A 23,288-nucleotide genomic window follows, 5' to 3' on the forward strand; every position below is an offset into this window, starting at 1 on the left:
GATAAATGTTTACTAAAATATGCTGGATTCACACGTGTATTTGAGGAAATTTAAATTTGTGGGGTAAAATAAAACAAAAAAACAAAAAAAAAAACATAAAAATGTCTTATCAACCAAAGATTTTGCGACACCGCCCTGCAGTACCTTCGCAACCCCTAGAGGAGCCACAGAGGTACTGCAGGGGGGTCGCAAAATCTTGAAGACCTATATATGAAAGTTTGTAAACGTTAATATATATATATGTTCTATTATCTTCTCTGAAACCATCAGTCTCTGATGTTCAATTTCAAGGCCAAATATAAACCATGAGTATTTTTAGAGTATTTCTCTTTGTTTTTATTAAGTTCAGTCTGTTTTAACCACCGATGCAACCGAGAACAAACCGTTTCAGACTGGGGGTCAGACTTTAATCAACTCAGCACATCTTAACATTTAAAGGTGTCCCTCCCTCAGCTCTCCTTCCTCGGGTCAGACTCTGACCTCTGAGTGGCTGGCTGGCTGACTGGGTCGGGGTGGATCAGACACCGAGCTGAGACAGAGCTCCCGCGCTCACGTCCAGATGGCACTTTCCTAAATCCCATTTCATTGACAAAAGGTGTTTTCTTCAGGCGGGCCGCTACGTGAGTACAGGATGTACTACGAGGCCGAGGGATCACCCGAGGATTAACCCGCGCTATTTATGCCCCTGGAGATGTCTGGTGGGCAATTGTTTACATCGTGTGGTGCAACCTTTTCACGTTTATAATTCACAAACGTGCACGTGAACTAATTTGACACATCCCTTTTTCCCGCCCTGCTCTTTCCAGACACACAAAGACCACTCTGTCCCAAAACTGACCCCAGAAATCCTCTTTACACCCCCGTCAGTGGACCTCCCTCTGCGCTGTTGATGTATTCCTCATTGCCGAGAAAGCAGGTGGCCTGCTGGTTAAACCCACGACGTCCAGACCGTCAATAAGTAGGCCTCCGCACCCAGAGAATCTAAGCGAGGATTAGCCTGTCTGAAATGTTTGCACACAGAAAGGAAGAAAACCTGTTAACAGCATCTTATTGGTTGCAAACCCCCAAATATCCAGAGGATAAACCCCGATTCTGTAGCTGAGCGTAGATGAGAAACTCGACGTTAAAAAAACGCCTCACCAAACAACTTGTCCTTGTCACTAAGTCGCACAATCAGAATCCCTTCTTTACTCAACGGATAGTGTATCGCTAACAGTACTGCTGAAAAGAAGGTGAGCCGGTAGATCCAAAATGGAGGACGCAGCTGTGTCAGTGTCGCTATTCGCGCCATTAAATCCGTTAAATTAATGTTTTAAAAATTTAAAATTCCACTGAACCGCCATTTTGTTCCAGTTTATTCATTCAGCTCCACGTTGTGTTCACGTTAGCTCACTTTCGAGGGATTGTCGAGTTTTATTTCAGCCTAACTCGTCAAAAACTAGAAGAGGAAGTGGCATTTTTAATTGGCATAGAACAGGGGTCTTCAACGTTTTTCAGGCCAAGGACCCCAAACTGATGGAGAGATTTAGCAGGGACCCCCACCTACTATATGTGTTCTATATTAAACTCAGCCCAGTGCTATCATTTTGCTAATATTAAGCTATCCCTTATCCCTGTAAATGGATATTTAATGAAATTTAAATTTGTGGGGAAAATTTTAAAAAAATGTATACAAAAAATGTCTAATCAATCAAAGATTTTGTGACCCCCCCTGCAGTACCTCAGCGGACCCCCTGTTGAAGACCTATGACACAGAAGGAAGTTTTATAGCTAGATAGATTATAGCTAGATAGCTAGTTACCAGAGACTAGGGATGGGCATCGATCCAATTCTTTATCGAGGTGTTTGTGGTTTCGATTCTTCTTCTTCGTCTTCTTTTGTTTTGTGGCGGTTGGTGAACAACTTTTAGGTGCATTACCACCAACTTCTGGACATGAAGATTCAGCATGAAAATAATCGATAAGGAGAATCGATAAGCATTGGAGGCTAACGATATCGCTAAACTGAACCACGGCTACCTATCCCTAATTGAGACTGCCTGTTGACGTGTTCAATCCAATGTCCTGGTCTCATTGGACTCAGGCACGCACATGAACTCCATCAGGTCGAATCAAAGTCAGCTGCTGCTGCATCCTGGCAACAAGTCAAGAGGTGCTCCATGTGATTTTATAATCAGAGGATATGAACAGGTTAGCGGTACGTGAGCCACGGATGCGTGCTCGGGAAGCAGCTACTTAACGACAGATCCTGAGAGCCAAGGAAAGGGTCGCACGTAACATACAAGCACCTACACAGAGGTAATGTGTTCTCCAGCTGCAGTTTTAAGAACTCGTGTACAGAAGCCCCCTCCCCCCTCTTAACTCAAGACAACAATTAAGAACAAGATTGGGACCCGGCTATGCCTCTTCACGGCCATCGTAAACCCAGGCATGCGGATAATAAAAAGCCCGAACTAAATTTCGTGCGGCTTTTTATTTGCCCAAATCCAAATGAAAGAGATTGCGTAAAGTCTTGGATTAACTTCAGTGCAGCTCTACACTTCACTTAAGTGTGTTTTTCTATGACGAAATGGAAAAAACGGGGAGCCGGGATAGGTCTTGGGTTGTGCTTCACTTTAAGAAAATACCAATTTTATCAAAATTGAGTTGAGCTGTGACTAAAGCTTGGTTTACACGCCTGTGGACCCTGCCCCGTAGGAAGTTATACCAGAGGGAAGTACATACTGGTATGTCTGCACTGTTCTGCAATTAAGCCACTAGAAAACTAGTTGAGAGCTAGGCCGGCTAAGTTTGGGGCTAGTTCAGCTGAGTTTAGGGCTAGGCAGCTAAGTTTGGGGCTAGGTCAGCTGAGTTTAGGTCTAGGCAGCTAAGTTTGGGGCTAGGTCAGCTGAGTTTAAGGCTAGGTCAGCTGAGTTTGGGGCTAGATCAGCTGAGTTTAGGGCTACGTCAGCCTAGTTCAGGGCTAGGTCAGCTGAGTTTGGGGCTAGGTCAGCCTAGTTCAGGGCTAGGTCAGCCTAGTTCAGGGCTAGGCAGCTAAGTTTGGGGCTAGGTCAGCTGAGATGGGGCTAGGTCAGCTGAGTTTGGGGCTAGGTCAGCCTAGTTCAGGGCTAGGCAGCTAAGTTTGGGGCTAAGTCAGCTGAGTTTATGGCTAGGTCAGCGGAGTTTGGGGCTAGGCAGCTAAGTTTGGGGCTAGGTCAGCTGAGTTTAGGGCTAGGTCAGCTGAGTTTGGGGCTAGGTCAGCCTAGTTATACTTCCAAGTGGAACTGCTCATGTCAATGCTGAAATTAAAGGATGTGGATCAAAAGTTATTTTAACCAAAATCACTGCGGCACCGAACAAGAAATGCCATAAATGCTGTGTAGTTACGTTGCTGTGAAGATGCACGTCAGGTTACGCCATAGCAAAGCCATAGAGGTGATGCGCAAATATGAACTAAGCACATGTACACACATGTAGCCTGTGCCGGTTTGAGCCATTTGTACTTGTGCACTAGTCGGCGCTGTGTCTTTTTTGGGTAGTCGGGTAATTTTTTTTCTGCTTCTGCTTCACTTTCAACAATGTCAAGAACAACTTTCGACAAAATTTTGCTAAACATGAGCCATAGAAATGCTTGTACCTCCGAACCTTTTCAGTTAAGTTTGATCTGATATTGATCCAAAACAATCAATTAGGAAATTGCGGAGATGGAGAAGCAGCCGGAAATACTAGAGCGGGGAAACATGCTATTACCAAGCGGACCAATGTTGTGCTCTTGTGGTCCACATCGCCGTGGCTTGTAGTTACATTTCTGGGGAGCTTTAGAAGTCTAAACTGCATATAGGCTTCAAGATGCAATGGAGTGACATTCCATTGCATCTTCCTAATATTGTGTAGGTATCCCTTGTGCCTCCAAAACAGTTGTGACTCATCAGAGAATGGACATGGACCCTCTGAGGGCGTCTGGCAACAGAATGTTCGGGCCTTTCTGGGTGGTGTTTGCATGTTCTCCCTGTGTCTTCGTGGGTCTTCTCCGGCTTCCTCCCAACCTCCAAAGACATGCTCTTTAGGTTGATTCTAAATTGCTCATAGGTGTGAGTACGAATGTCTCTATGTTAGCCCTGCGATAGACTCGCGACCTGTTAAGGGCGTACCCCACCTCTTGCCCTAGGACAGCTGGGATAGGTTCCAGCAACCCTAGTGAGGATAAGCGGCAGTAGAAGATGGGTTGTTCCTAAACCATTTTCTTGGCTGCTGCCATCAAGGAGTGTCATTGCTATGGGGTGTTGGTGTCTGGTCTGGTCTAGGTGGGTGGTACATGTCTGAGTAAATTCCACACCATTGAATGCTAGGTCCAAAAGATTAGTAGTCCTATCTAAGATGGTCAGTGTTATTTACTTCTCCGTCAGTGGTCATAATGTCGTGCCTGATGGGTGAAAATACTCTCTCTATATGGAGGAAACAGCTCATGTTAATCCTTCTCTGCATCCCGTCCTCATTCGTCCTCTAAAGTCCCGTTTCTCCGAGGCACGTGCCCTCCAGCGAGAGCCTTCTGAAATTTCAAAACAAACCGCAGACGGAAGCGCAAAGAGAGAGAGAGAGAGCGCCGCAAAGCTCGCACCCCACTGGGAGAGCAGGGGGATTATGGGGGATTACTGCCCTTTTCTTATCCTCCACTTTTCCTCCTCCTCTACGCCCTGTATATTGCCAAAACAGTTTTCGTCGCGCCGAGGCGGGAGACACTTTAGTTGCCTTGAGAGGTGAATTCTTTCACCGAGCGTCTCAGACGATTATTATCTCACTGCTGGTTTGACTGGTTTTCTAAATGGCCGTGTCATTATTGTTATGCGCTGTCACTTGTTGTCATTCCTGCCATGCATTATCGAGACGATTTGTCATGAACACAAAAGGTGACAAAATGTCAGTACATGGAGGTTTGCGTTGCTTTCCAGCGGCGTTCTAATTTTGAGAACCGCTCCGAGCGTGGGCGAATTTTATTTTTTTCGTCAGCCTAAGAGATGCAAATACACTTCCTCCTTTCTCCGTCAGGGCTCTTGTTTTTGTTTGTTTTGGCTGGCGTACAGAAGGGCCTGCCACCTTGTGCGTGCCTTTTCCGTGATGCCAGGCATTCACTCGACGCAGCAGGGCAGAAGAACAGGGCCGACAATATTCACTTCAAGAGCTTTTCTCTTAATCGACTTGTTTACGGCACAGACTGCTCCGGTTTTATTACAAGGACGCTTAGTTTATACAGGCCGTAAAGTGGAGAACGGAGAGTAATCAGAGTCTGGTAGGTTAGCTGGTATCAAACGAATGAAATGAAATGAACTGTGAGCTAAGATTAAACAGACAGAGGGACACGCAGGCCGCCGGTAAAACATCCGCGTCATCATTAAAAACATAATTCAACAACAGTTTGACCATCTGCGTCAGTGTGACCTACTTTGCTCAGGCGGTACGTCACGATCTAAACCCTTCAGCGGCCATCCGTCCGTTTTGGTTTATATATTATAAGTCCAGCGGCTCATTTGTATTTGCTTTTTACATTTTTGACCCGTTTTAGACCTTCACAAATCTTCTCTCTGTTGAAAAAGCCTTCAAACCATCTAAAAATAGCTAACAGGGTTGTGTTATGTTGTCATGTCTTGATGCTTAGGCATTCCTATGTGATGTTTTGCACTTTATGTCACCTATGCTCCAGTGTCTTACTGAAGAACGTCTAAGCAGTAAGTTTGCACTTTAAATGGTGCATTTAAGTTTACAATTACCTGGGAAAACAATGAAAAAATATCCATGACTTATCCTGCACTTGGAGACGTGTACTAACTCTGCGTCAAATCAAATAATTCCATCCCTCCTTCCCTCCCTAGTAACATAAGCAGAGCATGCTGAGGCCATTGGAGTTGACTAATAAGAGCAGGGTAGACTTTTTTTTACCCTAGTTCTGTTTTTCTAGAGGGAAAAAAAATCTTGCTAAGTTTGTAAATTTTGTGACCTAAACATCTACATCCTTGATTTTTATCTGACTTAAGGATTTAGTAATTGAGCAACCCTACCTCAAAGTACCGGAGATAGTAATATCAGCTAGCCTTTATCCTCCATACTGCAATTCATGAACAAGTGTTCCTTTTACTGGGTCCATTAGGTCTTCTAGAAATGCAAATTTAGAGCCTTTTTATCCGCTTTTACAAAGCCAGTAGGCTAACATTTAAAAGACGGTAGATCTTGTGTCACTGGGTATGTTTACATGCAAAAAAAACAAATTATTGCCTTAATCCGACTTTAACTGGACAACTTGCACTGTACTGTTAGTCCAACTGAAATTGGAGTTCTCCTTATCTGATTAAGACACCCAGATAATGCGACTGGAAATACATTTTCCCTGCCATGTATACGCTTATACAGTCACAGAAGAAGAAGGTAAACAGAGCCGATAGAAGAACCACCTGAGGGATAGCGCCATCTTATCTGCACCATAAGTAGAACGCACATTACATACGAGATTAAAAACACCTGAACTATTATCCATCTGGTTGTTTTTTGACTTTGAATGACTCTTGTTTATTATATGATGTAATAGGTCAACCAGAAAGGGGGGCACATTAACCTGCTGACAAGACACATATCGCCACCTAGTGTGGAGGAGGACGACATGTTCCTGTCAGTTATTCTATTTTCTCCGTTGCATTTAAACTGGGAGAAGGACCACATTCAAATTCTGAGCATAGCTCGATTAAGCTCTGCATGTAAACACAATATCCAATAACATTTGGTAGCACTAGTGACAATGGATCAGTGGATGCTAGCACAACACAGCAACCCAGATTTTGTTTATAATCTGCAACTCTGCAATGGAAAGCCCAACAGACGTCGGTACTGCTTAGCTAACAGATAAAAGCTCCACAGTGAGGCATCAGAGGAAATTGATTTCCCGCCGCATACACACTGCCATCGACTGCTGTTTCACGAAGCAACGTGCGGACAGTCTTTTTTTCTTTCCTCCCCTCCCAACAATGTGCTGAGCGGCAACAATTGGAGGGCACGCGGGCTGTCAAAGCGCCAGCGTAAGCGTTAAACGCGCCCTTCCACTGGCTCCGCGCGGACACATTCACCGAGACTTCAGACCACAGGAGGCAGAAGGCTCGAGCTTGTGTGACACAGAAATGTAACCTAAAACCGCAGCAATCTCAAAAATAGCTGTGACACCAAGCAGGCAGTGACTGCAACGTGGCCTCATGATAACGGGTCAAACGTATCAAGTGTTTTTCTTCAAATTATTATTGTGCGGCGAGGCATTTTTCTTCATGCGTGTTTTGGGCAGGTGCGGCCCAAACCGACAACAAAGCCTGGGGCGTCTCGAAAGACCGTGAAGAAACTGAGCCTGAGATACTGAAAGCTGTGCCGGTGGTTAAATACGCAGTTGACGGCATCATCTGGCTGACATCTGTCCGCCTCTACGGACGAATCGGCAAGGACGTGCAAAGCCCTAAACCTTACTTTTTGTTTGTGGAGACAGAGCATGGGCGTGCTCGGTGGGCACTTTTCCGAAAAAGCGTATTTGCTCTGAGATTGGCATCACATCGCCTCCTTAGCATCTTGTATTTGTGTCACAGTCTCTGTTTCCTCTCCTGCAACTCCCTATCAACCGAAATTTAAGCGAGGTAGATGGAGCTGATCTGGGTCAGTCAGTCACGAAGGCGTTTGTTCATTTTCAGAGCGTCTGAAGTTCTATTTCTGGGTGTCCTTCATGCCCCTGAACCTCATTCAGCTCACGTCTGGTACAAAGCGTTCAGCTACACGTATTAATATAAACACACAGTCAGCGTCTAGTTTCCTGTTTGCTTCCTATGGTTGAGACAGGAAGAGAAATCTGCAGTCTTCTCTTTCTTCCTCGTGGCACACTATTTTCCACATCCCTGTTTTTGTCTCCTCATCTACCACAAAGTTTCTTGAAATTTCGAATTTCATGTTTCATAGGAAGTCTGTGAATTCAGTGCCATTTAAGATGATTCTTCCTATGAATAGTTGAAAGCATATTGTTAGAGACTAATAAAAAAATAAGCCCCAGCCCCAATAAGCCTCCAGGTTGACATGTATATGAGTCAATTTAGACCACTTTTTTTTATTACAAGTTCCAATTTTGTTTAAAATTTTCAATAATACATCAAGAACAAACTAAGGAACATCAGGATTTGGTTTCCAATGATTAATTAATAAGCTTCTTTAAATAGCTTTCACGTTTTCAGGCAGCAGCCGGTGACACGTGGAGCCGACATCAGCTGGAAGAAAGTGCAGACGGAGGCAGGAATAGAGGAGGACGGACACTCTGCCTAAGTGAAGGTGACGTTAAAAGTATGTATTTATTTCTATCGATATGCTTCGTCACTGCAGTACCGACCAAATGACTTGCTGCAGGTATAGTGGTTAATGGCTGATCCTTTCGGAGGTGATTGTATGTGGATGTTCTGTGTACAGTACATTTGTAGATTACATAAGTCTGACACAAGTCAGACTAATATCATTTTTATGGCCCAAGCTGTTTCTAAATTGACACTAGAACAGTTAACTACCCATTAACTACCTGAAATGACAGAAACCATCCTTGAAAAAAATGAATTTGACGTTTATTTTACTGTTTGGCCCAAGTCCCGTCCCACTAACATGGAGGGGGTGGAGCTTATGTCCTATACTGCGGACACTCACCAGGGGGAGCTCTACTCGCTTCACATTTGAGGAGCAATTCCACGGTTCATTTTTATTCATGCAACGTTCACACGTAACAAAACGATCGTTTTTCTCCGGTTTTCCTTGACGCCGTCTCAAGACGTAAAGACGGATCCAATGCAAAACCGCATCTAGTCGTAGAAAGGCTGTAGTACATATCCCAGGCCTATGCGTGGCATGAGCTTGCGCACCGTATATGAACATACAGTCCGAATTACAGTCCGTAATCCTTTTTAACTCATCGTAGTGGTGAAGCAACAGTATATACTGTCTTAGCCACCCAACAAGGGTCAATATCTGATGCATCACCATCACAAGCTGTAGTCCACCAGTGATGTTGTGATGATCGTGTTCGTATACAGGCATCCTCAGGACTGGAAAAAAGAAACAACACAGGCATTTGTCTATTTCACCCTGGATTAAAAAAAAAGTGCGGTTCAAGTCACTGAAAAATCCGTCGACAAAAACATGCAAGATGGTTTCCTACAAAAATCTGATTTGTGTAAAATTGGCCTTAGAGGTTAATGGGTGGTACTCAAATCTGTAGGCAGATCTGAACCAAAATGAAGAAGATCTCGTTTCAGCCTCTGAGTATTTAGTTTGTGGTGGGAACGGAATCAGAGTTTCAGGGAGATCTGGCCCGCACCAACAAATAAGTGCTTTGTCCTTTTGATGTTTGGGAAACGAGTGACCTTCTCACTTGACGTTACGAGTGACATTTTGGGTCGACTGCCTGGAATTTAAAAAGACACGGGAAAAGCGCATAAAATGGGCTAATTATTCATTGGAAGCAGAGGAAAGCTTTCCTAAAATATCTAATCCAACCATTCTCTCTGGCCTGTTGTATCATGATACATTGTTAGATACCAGAAAAACTGAAATATACTTTCTTTACTTGGGTATTGACCAGCCCTATATTTTAAATTATACATGAGTATTATTTATTTACGAAGCAAAGATGAATGCGATTTTTGTTTTTTTAAAAAAAGAAAAAGATATTCCGGCTTTTTGAGGGGTAATGACAAAATTGCGCCACGTTGACTGGTAGAAAAGATTAAATAGAAGCACACACGCTGAGGTGATATTTAGGTCAACCTCACCCCACCGCCACCAACACCAACATCCCTCCCCCCCTTTCACTGAGGGGCTTTGAGAAGAACATACTGTTCCAGCACAGTCTGTACATGTAGTTTACAGCAGACTACACTCACACACACATACAAATATGCTCACACACCAGACAAATTGTAAACACAGACGCACATCCTTTTTCCATCGGTGTGGTAGCTAGGACGGTGTCCTCTAGAAGAACAGGGGAAAAGAATATTAAATATGAGCGTGTGACATGTACAGTCTGCAGCATGTTGCATACGGGATGCATGCACCATAACTAGCTTTTCAGATTGGAATGGTAACGTTTAAGGATCGCGAAAAATGGCGTCAGTTTGACCAGCGCAAGGAAGTGGGGACCCATCTTCCATATTTATATACAGTCTATGCCCAGACTGGGGATGGGCATCAAGAATCGTCTCCAACTGCTGCAATTAATTGATATCATTAACATTAATTGTAAGGTTGAAGCACATCATTCCTATCACGAACATGTTGACGCATTTGTCGACAACATGCGCCACTAAATACATAGAGCGAACAACAATTGCAGCTATCGCTAAGTCTCAGTATAGCAGTGCTAGCGAGGATCCTACTTGTTTTCTTACACAAGCTCCTATCTCTTGTTTAGACACTCAATAAAATTTCTCTTGTTTACATGAAACTGTGAACGCCTGCTTTTTCTAAAAAAAACAAAAATTGAGCAGAGGCATTGATAAAGGAATCGATAAAGAATCGGATTGATAAGCAGAATCGATAATGGCATCGGTATCAATAAAATCGTATTGATGCCCATCCCTAGTCCGGTATTTCTCTTTCTGTCAGTTTGTTGTCCATAACTTAAAACTTGTTGCCGAAATTTGACTGACAAAAAATATGTTTGCGTACTGAGATGACACCATGTTTTATACTAACAATAAGAACTAAAGAGATTTTCCATATTTAATCAATTCCGACAGATCAAACATTAAGATTTATTACCATAAATGTACCGTGATTAAATGCCATCCAGACTTGATCACATCTCCCACGTCATCACAAAGACCCCCCCCCCCTCCATCTGATACCCACACAGTGCTTGTAACCATAGAAATGTGGGAAGTGATGCTCGGCACAAACATACACAAAGACGGACGAGCGCACAACCGATGCGCAGCAGTCACTGAGGCGAGCGTAAGCAGAGGAAGGGGTCAGTGTTTTCAGCTGAAGCCACAGTACAGCAGAGCGTGGGCATGTGAAAACACTGCAGATCTCACGCGCTCCAAACAACAGGCCCGCTTTCTACCCAGTGACGAGTCTGTTGTGTAATTTGTGTACACATATGTAAGTGTCAAAGCATGACAGGCATTAGCTGAAGACTTGACAGCTAAGCTGGTAATACGACGACGTTTTGAAAGGATTGTTTCCCGAGGGAGCCTCTCTGTAGGTGCAAAGAGATTGGCATGACGGAATGCCACATGCTGGTATGAAGCGTCGTGATGTGCGCTTTTGGTCTCTGGGCCCTACGGCTAGAAATACCACAGACACTCCGTTTAAACGCAGCAGGAAAAGGGCAAATATTGGTGTCTAAACTCCCACACACCTAGTGTGAAGTACTTAGCGGTAAACAAGGAGCCTCTTCACGGGCAGGCAGCTAGGTTTGTTTGCATGATGTGTTTATCTCAGCATGAAACATCTGTTTAAAATGGAAAAGGGAATTGGCAGTGAGTGACGTCCTCCTCTCTGCAACAGGGAGAGGGATGCCGTAAATAAAGGCTTTTAACGCCGCGTACAGCTAATGTAAATTTTGAATTACATCTAAACACTTGTGTGACCTTTGAGCCCTAAATTTTTTGCCATTGACTCTGGAGACCAAGTGGACTGTTGCGTCAAACTTGAGGAATTTTCGTCATCCGCATTACGTTCACAAGAGCGGACCGGAGGAATGTATGGAACACCGTGAAAATATAAGGCCTCCGTCACAGAGCCGCAGCGAGACGAAAGACCCCTCCCAATGTAGAAGTTTGCGGCAGTGGTGGACGATTGTAGACGTTCAAGGCCCTGGCAGCCTGGGTTTTTGTATGTTTCTTAACCCAAAGGTTTCCATGTTAAACAAGCTAATCAAGCTGGGCAGAGCTAGCTGCCTCTTGTCATCACAGCTCTCTTATTTGACAAGAAAATACTGTCACTGTCAGTGATTGCATCTGGGTTCACCTGACGATGCAAGGACACTGTCACTATGGAGAATGTGATATAAGGACTAAAGTCATTTGGGGATCTCTGCGTTTGTGTCATACGCCATTCAGCTAGAATAGTTGCTCCAACTGGTTGTCGCCTCAAAGTTTAGAATAATTCAGCTTGGCATGTCTTTGCATCATCATCATTTTTAATTTGTTATAAAAAAGTAAAACTAATAGTAATATTAATAATACATTAATAACCTAATAATCTCATTTCATGGAAAATGAAAAAATATATTTCTTTCTTTCTTTTTTTTTTAAGAAAATTAATAATAAAATGTCATTTATGTGGGGGGTCCTGGCAGGGTCTGTTTTTAACCACTGATCAAGGGTATCGGAGATACACGAGACCAGGATAGATTTCCTGGTGTAATTCAGTAGACTGTGCAGGAGGTCTCTATTATGGAAATGAGCAGGAAGTTAATCATTGAGTCCCAGAAAACAGGACTTTGGATCAACATACAATTGGTGTGGTTCAATCCTGCGTCCTCGTACCCCTCCCCCCTTTCCAACCAGGGTCTGCATCAAGCGTCAACCTCTCGGTTTGAGTGATGAAGCCCATCTATTAGCGCAAAAAGCTGCGGCCGGCTCCAAAAGGGAGCAAATCCCCTAGACTCCCATGTTAAAAAGACTTTACAGCAATATTAAACATGTTTACAGCCTGGTACAAAAAAATTATTTTGGTCTCAATAGTTTGTTTCACTATTCATGACAACGGTATGGGGGTGAATTTTTTCTAACTAATTGGTTGCTTTTTTTATAAAGGTTTAAAATTCTGCATAGTTAACGCTTTGAGTGACTGGCAGTAGCCTGAGCTAACAGGTAGCGGAGAGCTGGGTGGGCGGGTCGCAATGTCTGACAGAACCCCCATGTCCATATATGGAGTATCCAAGTGTGACTAATGCTCATTCATTGTGGCGAACACAGGCTCCGCCCACTTTTGGCTTCATTTTCAAATCCAATGGGTGACATCACTATGGGTTTCAATGGTCCATATCCTCATCCCGCCCCTTCCTTTACCGGGGAGAAAGGTAGCTCAGACACCCGGCCGGCACAATTTATTGAATATAAAAAGGGCTACGTTCATTTCTTGGTGGTTGAAAGTCACCTGAATGCAGGAGAAACAGGGTTGTGTGGTGGGAGCGTAGAGGGGGTGACTCCAGGACATTGGAACTCAACCTTCAAGAGGTGTCCTGGGTCTAGCTTAACGAAACATAAGTGAAGGGAGGTGTCCACTTGAAAACCCCAATGATGCGCCGCATACTGCCTACTGCTGTTGGCTAGGCTAGGTAGCAGGTGTCGTCTAGTTTCTTCTAGCTGGTGGCTGTTTGCTAGCCTGCTGGTCAGTTTTGGGATTTTGGCACAAGTGGTTCTGACATCTTATCCTGTGTAATAACGAAAATTACCTTCTGGATGTGGAAAGCGAGCCCTCATGGACGCTATCTCCAACCACTTTCAACACCTTTATTATGCCAGTCTGCAAGGCTGGCTTGAAGGCACTTATTGTATCCATCTAATTTCCTGACCTGATGCCAGAAGTTGGCATTGTTGGTGTTTAGAAAACCATTCGGAAATGAATTTCCGAAAACTGTGTGGCCCACAGGTACGATGAAAAGGAAGGTGCTGTTAAACCGCCCATTTTAACAGCCAGACAGAGAAAGTTGTATATTAACCTGGATCTCTTTTTATGCCAGATGAACGATATACAACAAAGTGATAGTGGAGGCCAGCATGTAAGGAATGATTCTGTTTTTATTTAAGGGTTGTTCATATTTCAGATCAACTTCAGAAAGGTCTCCTAACAGACATAGCTAGTGATGAAGTATTTATGACAGGTTAGGTACTTTTTGTTCTTGGCCATACATAGTAGGGATATACAGAACAAGGCGTGGACGGCGTTCCCACTGGCAATATTCAATGCCCTGCGAGTTAAATTAACCGCAGGGTGATAAAACTCCAGCTGTGTGGAATAAACAGGGAACGTGTTGTACAGGACGGACCAGAGCTCTCCTATCTCTACACGTGAGACTGAGGAGAAGAAAGGCGCTTCCCACTGCCGCTGCTCAAATTTCATTCATAATTTACTGCCCCGCTGCTCTGCCTGCAATTAGGAAACAGGGAGGAAACAAGCTAAGGCAGGACACACACGTATGACGTAATGGTCGACCGAGGACTCCCTGCTGCTTCCTTTGACTGCCCCAGTTTCTGTACCTCCTCATCTCTCGCAGCGTCAAGAAATGCCACAGCTTTTATGGCGCTCTCCATGCGAGGCATGTAAAGCATCCAACGGCTCTGTTTATTTACAGCGCTATTTATAAGTCGTGTGCCAAATGAGTGCGCCTCAAATAAGGAATATTTGATTTTACAACCCGGTATCAAAGTGCAAACAGAGTTAATGTCATGTTCTCAAATTTTGCCGAGTTTGGAAAAGACCAATGTGTATCAGACAGTTTTTTAAATTTAACCTGGGCCACCGTGCAGTCCTTATAGAACCTCAGCAAATTGAAGGAGTATTACTTAATTTACAACTACAGGAGAGATTTAAAAAGTATAAAATTGTATTTTAGGTAAGTTTAAATCTGATTCAATTCGCACAACTTCTTAAAAACTTCAAAAATTCTGATATAAACACATTTTTGTTTTAGTCGCTAGCTAGTACTAGCTAGTAATTAGCTAGTACTAGCTAGTAATTAGTAATTGTTACGTGAACTAACTTCACAGACTATGTATTATTAAAATCGATTAATTGCCTTTTTCTTTTATTTCTACATTATTATATGGTAAATCAAACCAACTACCAGCTTCTACAAAGTGTCAAGATACAACCCCAAAATGCTGCTTAGACATTTATTTATTAATAGTTCTAATTTAACATCTTAAGAAATATTATTAAATGCTCTTAATTCTGTGGTATTAGAAAATTTTGCTGATGTTTGTAATCATGAATGTTGTATTTTTACTCGTAAAGAAGCCTTTCTAATTGTGGCAAGATAGCGTTCGCAAAACTGACTCACTGCTAGGTGGGTGCGAAGCCTTGCTTCACGCCTCCAGGTGCACATTTGGCAGCGGCGTGCGCCGTATATTTATACATAGTTGTGTGTTCACTAATGGTTTCATGACTCATCTGAGCATAAATTGATCACTGAATGTTGCAATAGTTACTATTTTGAAGGAAAAGATCATGCTGAAGCGCCAAGTATACATGCTGTCTCCATGTAATATATAATAAAGTCTATTTTGTTATCCGTTAAGGATATATATATATAAAAGGCTGTGTTGTAAAGGGTGCTTGTCGTGGTTCAGATTCTTGTGGATTAAAGGTCTCTTTTTATTATGTCTACATTTAGGCCCGAGCTACTTCCACGGCTTTCTTCTGGATCTGAGCCAGACCTTTAGTCACGTCTTGCTCTTTAAGTTCTCACATCCCACATTCCTCACACAAAGTCACAGTCAGCTGCGGACCGTGGATATGCAAGGGGCTCGATTCTCTGGAAACTCCATCTCCGCCTCGGATTGTTTGAGATAAGAACAATTGTCGTCAGTTGGAAAAGAAATACATGAGAATATATAAACTAAGCGGGATATTTAAAGTTGGTTTAAGAGTCAGCAGGTGTTGTTGGCAAACTGTTGACACGCTGTTTAGTCTAACAAGGACCGACGGGAGCAATTAAATGCCAGCGTAGTGGCACCGGTTTTCCCCAGCGAGTCCAACCCTGCCCACTGAGGGATCCCCACCCCTCGTCACTTCTATTTAATTTGCTTGGTCATGCACACTTTATTTTGTCCACACATGAATCAGGACCGCCGCTTTGTGAAATAGAGCTCTCTGGGATAACTTTACAGACCTGATAATTACTTGAGTAAACAGAAGAAAGTAAATAAACCCTTAAGTTGTTGGGAGCGGCAAAGGTCTCGAAGCCACAACATAAGAATTACCGGCTTCGGTGAAATATAGGTTCCACTGGGATTTATTTAACTGGAACAGTTCATGTTTCTGAGAATAGCAAACGATCCTGGTTTCTCTGGGGAGGGAGGACACTCACGTAATTGTTATTATAGCCTATATATAACCCTTTCTTGGGTGTTTGCTCCACTTGTCAGGGTTTGTTATTGCTTCTGCCGAGTTTGATGTGTAGATTGACGCCACTCTCGTATTTGTACCCAGCAACTACTTGGCTTAGCAGAGAAATGTTCTGGCAAACTCTGCAGCGAACACACCTCAGCCTATAGTAAAACGACTCTAAGAATTTATTAGACACATCCCAACGCTCCAGGCGTGCACATTTCTCCACGTAGCACACCGCACATGGGTACTTGTCCAGAAGAGGTGTAAACAGCCATAAATGTGCCACTCACGCACTTAATCACAAAGCGCAACGTTAGCAGGAGGTATGCAGAGCTGCCTGAATGGAATATGAAATTAGAGGTCTGTTCAGGTCGTATAATTTGTCCCCTTAAAGGCTTAACAGTGCAAAAACATGTAGGAGATCATGTCTTTCTCAATCGTGCAACCGTTCAAGTAGTTATACAATACAGACTGACAGGTGAAGTCAATAGAAGTGTTCATGGGTGCGGTATATTAGGCAGCAAGTATGCTTTTATGTTCTCATAGTGGATACTAGAAGCAGGAAAACATGGACAAGAGTTTTGATGGCTAGGCGACTAGGTCTTAGCATCCCTGAAACTGTAGTTGTTTGTGGTCTTCAGTGGTCGGTACCTATCAAAAGTGGTCCAAAGAAGGAAATGTGGTAATGGCGTCATGGACGGCCAAGGATCAGTGGGAGTTACAGGCAGTTTAGGCTCCTGCGTCAATTCGACGCCATGGCTGCAGCGGCAGCCATGAGCTTACGCAGACCCTGACGCCAACTGCAATTGGTTCGCTTGGTAGTAGTGTGTCTCCGCTTTAGTATTTCCGGCTGCTTCTCCATCTCCGCAATCGGTTGTTTCGGATCAATAAAGATGGAACACATCGAGGAAGGCCTGACTGTGGAGGTTTGAATGCGCAAGCATTTACATAACTCGCCTTTGATGAAATTTCGGCGATGATTTCAGTAGCCAGTGTTGAAAGAGAAACAGGAAGTAAAAACAAAGGTTAATCCGACAGGCAACAAAGGTGGTGTTGTTACAGAGCGAGTCTGACTGACAAGTACAAATGGCTCGCAACAGCGTAAGCTTTGTGTGTAGGTTACGGCATCTATGTCCTGCAGTACCCTAAAATGCATCTTTATGGTCAGTGTGGCCCAGGTTCTGATATATACCACCTACCTGAGGATTGTTGCAAAATGGTTCAGGAACAGTTTGACAAGTTCAAGGTGTAGACTTGGCCTCTGAATTCCCCAGATCTCAATCCAAGTCTGATCCACAAAGGCCCCAGTTTGCAACTTGCAGGTCTTAATGGATCTGCCGCTAACATCCTGGTGCGAGATACCACAGCACACCTTCAGAGGCCTACCTGAGTCCGTGCCATTACAAGTCAGGGCGGCAAAAGTGGGACCTACGTAACATTAGGTCAGTGGTTGTAAGTGGTCGGCGTCTGTGTAGTCATTGTGACACCAACTCATAACAGTTGCACACTGCATGCTACCATAGATGATGATGTTGCACCGAGGAATAAAACAGCCTGGCCACTCTAGGGGAGATTCTCAGTAATTTACCAAGCAGTTTTACCGGCACTCTCCTTCGTCAAGAGTTGTTTCTTGGAAGAAGGCAACACAGTTACAGTAAACGATTTCACAACTGTATAGTTACCGAGATCTCAAGAGGCTGTTGACGCACTTGTTAATGTCACATACTTGAATCAGGTTGACTCGGCCTCACGTGTTATTTCAAATGACGGCCTACGCCGAAGTGGAGTTGTATAACAGCCAAAAAAAATAAATAAATAAAAAGAGCGCGCGGTTGATTAGCTTGGAGTGGCAGGTTAATTAGCTTGGAGTGGGGGCATATGAATGGAATTTATTTGAAGAGCCGCGTACAGATTGAACACCAAGCACCTTATAGTGGAAACGCTTTCGTATGTGACATAATAACGTCGACTAATTTGAATTGCTGCAGTTGAAACTAACAATAGCAGCTCCCCTTCACGGGGAAGTATGTGGATTTCTTTAACCGAAGCACAATATGACGAAGAAATGGTATTTTAAAACAGTCCTGAGAGTGTACAGCACAAAAGGGGATATATATATATTTACCGCGGCATGTTTGTTTATGCTGGACTGTCCTCACGAACAGGATGTTTTGGGAAGTTTGAGTAGAGGAGGTTCGAGGATGAGCAGACTAAAACAAGAAAATGAGGTCAGTCAGACAGAAGAGCGCCGCTGTACTGTACTGTAGACGGGCCTGGACAGACTCCCTTAGCCGGCCTCCCGCTAAAATACGAGTCTGGGTAATTCATCACACTTTTAACCAGACTCTCCTGAGTGAAAATGAAAGCTACACTGCAACGTTCTGTTGTATATATGGCAGGCAAGCTTAGGACACCTGGATATTGTCACGAGACACAAGCATATCTATAAGTCTTTGCAGGGGGGAGACAGAAAAACAAAGAAGGACGTTCATTTTGTTAGCCATTTGCTCAAAAACTCATTGTTTAATTAGTTTTGGCCCAAGTGACACGGTCACATCCTCGTTAACCGACTGTCACGTCGCGGCCCGTCAGGCAAATCGGTGAAGCGGAAGCTGGGACAGCGCGTACGGAGAAGCACCTCGGCGTCGGCCGTTAAGAGTGGACACTTTGCTTTTGTTTCCCTGTCGCCACTGCTGACCTACAATCCCATCCCACGGCTTGTTGGTGTTTCTAACACCCCCCGAAAAGACAAATCCGAGACACATATATTTGGACTTGTCTCTCGCAAAACACTAGGCAGCACCAGCCATTGCAATAACCTACTTAATAACAAACGGAACCTCATTTTGTGGACAGTGCTGCCCCCAGTTGTTCAACTGCAGTCATGACAATGAGCCTTTAACCTAACACACACAACTACAGGCCAACATTCAAAACATTAACTGAACAGTTCTCCCAAATTAATCGAGCACCGCCCGCTGAGTCCTACGATGACTGCTGCTACCTCTGGAGCTCAGCTAGATGTCTCTTCATGCGGCAGATATCCTCAGACATTTGCCTGGGTAAAACAGACACAGCTCCTTATTTTCCGGCTTTTACATCTTCGGCGAGGTTTCGTCACATAGAGCGGCGTGTTGTAAGTAAAAACGGGTGCATTTATTCGTTTGTCTTTACCTGTGGACGGCCTGAGCCCGGCTCAGCTGGCAGCAGAGGCGCTTAATGATGGCTTCGTAGCGCTTGTTCTGGATCTGGGGCAGAGGAAGTTAGAGAAAAAAAAAAGTAGCATTTTGTCAGTTTGCTAATTTCTGGGTCTATAAATGCTCCTCTTTGTCACACCTCTATTTCCTTCTTTATCTGAGCATGACCCTCGGACTCTTTTCGCAGTTGCTCTCTCCTCTCAGCTACGACTTTCCTCTTTGCACAAATCTGCTCCTTCAAAGCGTCAATCTCCCTCTGCAGAAAAGGAAGTGACAAGGTTACGGATGCTGCAGATCTCCGAGGACTATCTCGCGTATTCGTTCCCACCTTTGCCGCCTGCACTGCGTTTCCGTTCGGGTCGTCCAAATCTTCCCTCAGCTCCTCTTTCTTGCGCCTCAGCATCCGCACCAGCTCTTTCTTCTCCTCCAGCTCTTTACGGGCCTCCGTCTGGCTCGCCGCGTGCGAAGCGGCCGCCCGGTGCCGCTCCATCTTGCCCCGGTAAGCGCTGAACCTCGCCAGCGCCACCGCAGCGGCTTCCTCCTCCTCGCTCGCGAGGATCCGGAGTTCTGCGCTTCGCTCCCTGATGGACGCACAGCGATCACGGCGGAGTTTCGCGCGCCGCTCCATGTGCTCCGTCTCGTCTTCCAGCGTTATGATTTCCCTCACTTTAGATCTCAGCCCCTGCTCCGCCATCTCAACCTTCTTCTCGACATCTGAAAGTTTGGCCTGGGAAAGTATATATATATTAACTGATTTATATTTGGACGTTACTTGAGCATCCCCTCTAATTTAATTTCCCTGTTAAATGATAACCCCCTTCCCTTCCAGTAAATAATTTTTCAATGTTTTCCGGCAATAGGTTTCTTTTTTTGTGTGTGTCGTCTGAAATTCCACCATTATCTTTGAATTTTATAAGTCTTGACTGGAAGAATAATGAGTTTCTGTGATCCAGACATCCTGTCCCATGAATAATCCGTATGGTTTTCTTTTGTAAAATGAGTACTGAATGTATTGTACTTATGTAATTATTGCCACAGACTGCTGCACAGGAAATTAAATATGGAAGAACTAATGAACAATATAGTATGCGGTTTATGATTCGTGAACCAGGGCCTGATTTGCTTTAATACTTGGCGAGCGGGGGCAGTGGGCATGGTGGGAGTCTGAGTCTGACGAGTCTGAGCTTTACCCTCAGAGCTACTTAGGACGTCCTTCCAACACCAGCTAATATCCACCAGTGGTTTGGTAAAAATCCAACTTAGAACAACCAAGTTCTAAAGAGCCTTGCATCCACCCTGGAGGAACAAGCAAGCTGCCATCATCTCCATACCATCGCCAGTATCCAATCCCCCATGGACAACTGCCTTTGTCCATGAAGGGGCTAAAGCAACCAGGAGCAGCTCCACACCGTCGGAGAAAAGCCAGTTGTGCTTAGCTCATGACTGGAAACTGCTGGTAAATATGTCCCGGTATGTTTGTCTCACGGTAACATCAACAGCAGCGAGCTGTCTGTGTCGTTTTACCGACCTGTCAACTGGAGTTGAACGCTGCTGTTTATCTGAGCCGAAGAGAAGAGCGGCTCCTTCTGACTCCTTGCACCATTTTATATGGCTGAAATTAATGTTAACACGCTAAAAGGACAACAACAAAACAACACAAGTGCAGCGTCTCACAACGCAAACAGACTTTCCAATTGCCCCTTAAGCCCACAATACATTGCGGTTTTTGTCCTCCGCTACGTCACCCTTTCGAGCCCGGTTGTCGATTTGGGTTAAACATGAACCTGCATGCTGCTGAGTGTCCTCTGCTTCTCTTTCAGGGCCTCGGTCTGAGCGTAGCCATGCTGGCTGACATCCTCCACGGCCTTGGTTAATGAAAACCCAGCATGTCCTCCAAATCCTGAGGAACAGTTAATAAATGTCCATTAAAATTGAATGTTAACGTATTTGGCAATCACAGTTTAATAGTAGAAACTGCCTAATAAGCAGTTAGCTCTGCAGTGCCAAATACATTCAAAATAAAAATTAAAAGGGTTAGTATTTAGCAGGTATTTAGCATTAACTAGAAAGTTAGCTAACAGTTTACAAAGTTGACCTAAATATTAGCTACTCATTTCCTTGTATTATATATTTTTTAAAACAAACAAAAAAACATAAGTAGAATCTAATATCTCACCATCTTCAATGGTGTTTGACATTGTTGAACTTTAAGGCCATGCAATGTGCTAACTAATGTGATATTAACTAAATAAATATTTAATATATCAACAAATAATTACATTTATTTAGCCAGCTAGCGTGAGTTAGCGTTACTTTAGCTAGTTAGCATTATGATATTTACTGTAAGCTTACTCTAGCTAACCGCTAATACAAAACTTCAGACCCTATTAAAATATATAAGATATATAATGATTTAATGTAAATAAATAAATAATGTTTGTGCTTAGTCCGTTGTGTCGGTGAAAAACGAACAAAAATGTTGGGTTTCGCCGTGACGTCAGACAACTTCCGGTTTGGGGCGACGCAGGTCATCGCTACGTCCGGTTTGGGCCTTTTAAACTTTAGATGCGGAACGTAAAACAGACGATTAACAAGACTTCGTAGCGTATTTTCTAAATGTAAGATTGAGACTATAACATTTTACGTGTCGTATTTGTCATTTTCCTTGGTATCGTTAGGGATCCATGCGGATGCAGTTTTAAAAGATCATGACTAACGTGTGTTTCCAAGTTTCAAATAAATAAATGAATTACTCCGATGTCCTTTATTCTTTATGAAGCTATGATTTGAAATACATTTTTTTTTTTTTGATTTACCAGACACATTAGGTGTGTATGTACAGAGTATCGGATCGGTATCGATGATACAAGCCTGAATGTTACTCCATATCGGATCAGAAAAGAAGTGGGCAATATCGAACATCACTGCCTGATAATACTACTTGTCAGTAAGCAGGCTTGGTCTTGTATAAGGTGTATAATTTGTGCAACACTTTCCACATTGCAAGTGTTGACCTCCACCAGGCAAAATAGTGGTATCTAACATGGCAACTTAGCATCGGGACTAGCCCCATGGAAGACGATGTGCGTCCATGTGTGGTAGCGGGTGTCACTGCTCCGCTACTCCACAAGGTGTCACCGAAACGTCACAACAGTCTGCATACTGCTGCAGTATCTCAGGTTCCAAGTCTAAACCAAGGCTTTGGCAAACGACTCCTCACGATCATGGTATATTTCATAGAATCCGCTGACTGTGAGTTGGGGGTTTGTATACCGGGGTCACCAGGGTGTTTAATAGTCTGTACTTGTTTCAGGAGGGCACTGGCAGGAAAGGACAGTGCCAAATGTCACAGGTCCAAATTTAGACAATCTATCCCCGATGAATGTCTTTAGGTTTTCTCCCACTGGCCATCATAGGAGGATTTGGAAGAGGGTCTGGCAAAAATGTATCAAGTTTAATTTAGTTAGTACAATCTCATCCAAAGTGCAAGTGGATGAGATTTTGTAATGCTACTGTCCAAAATAACTCCTCTTGCAAAAGTAAAAAGAGAGGAAGAATGGAGAGCAGAGATGGAAAAGAGGAGAGAGAGTAAATGGCTGCGTTTCCATTAGTTTTTCACAAAATAAGAGTGAAATTTCGATAATGTGCAATCACTTTCAGTATAACCAAGCAACTTGTTTAATTCTTTACAGAGGTATAAAATCAATTATTCATAAAATTTTCGCAAATGTTCATTGTGTAAGTCGTCTTTTTCTTGCAGTAGCGCAATAGCATAATTGCCCAAGTCATATTTGAACGTTTTCGGGAAAAAAAAAAAACAGTATTTTTATGGAAATTGTAACAGTCAGTCAAACATTATTTGGGAAGTTATGCTATTAACCTGAGGATATACACAAATAGACGTCTAAAAATATCGATATGGTATCGGGATATTAGTCTTGGCATTACTTGGTATCGGATCAAAAGGAAAAATAGTTGTATCGCACGTCCCTACTGC

General features: G+C 43.6%; 1 protein-coding gene across 1 annotated transcript; it reads right to left on the reverse strand.

Moving 5' to 3' along the window:
* Positions 1 to 18,610: 18,610 nt before the first annotated feature.
* Positions 18,611 to 21,767, reverse strand: LOC125000967 (coiled-coil domain-containing protein 122-like). Its single transcript, XM_047576768.1, has 6 exons — positions 21,468 to 21,767; positions 21,076 to 21,191; positions 19,620 to 20,018; positions 19,431 to 19,547; positions 19,269 to 19,342; positions 18,611 to 19,152 (listed from the first exon to the last, which is right to left on the reverse strand). The coding sequence occupies exons 1-6, from the start codon at positions 21,487 to 21,489 to the stop codon at positions 19,095 to 19,097; spliced, it is 786 nt and encodes a 261-aa protein (XP_047432724.1). The 5' UTR covers positions 21,490 to 21,767; the 3' UTR covers positions 18,611 to 19,094.
* Positions 21,768 to 23,288: the final 1,521 nt, after the last annotated feature.

The sequence above is a fragment of the Mugil cephalus genome, chromosome 23 (genome assembly GCF_022458985.1).
Source record: "Mugil cephalus isolate CIBA_MC_2020 chromosome 23, CIBA_Mcephalus_1.1, whole genome shotgun sequence".
NCBI classification, from domain to species: Eukaryota; Metazoa; Chordata; class Actinopteri; order Mugiliformes; family Mugilidae; genus Mugil; species Mugil cephalus.

What these genes read in the sequence shown, in the direction of transcription:
- LOC125000967 (XM_047576768.1), bottom strand. Translation starts at nt 21,489, where the DNA reads ATGTCAAACACCATTGAAGATG. An exon ending in AGATAAAGAAGGAAATAGAG is followed by an intron (nt 19,343 to 19,430) that starts GTGTGACAAAGA and finishes CCTCTGCCCCAG; the next exon opens with ATCCAGAACAAGCGCTACGA. An exon ending in CGGGCTCAGGCCGTCCACAG is followed by an intron (nt 19,153 to 19,268) that starts GTAAAGACAAAC and finishes TGTTTTACCCAG; the next exon opens with GCAAATGTCTGAGGATATCT.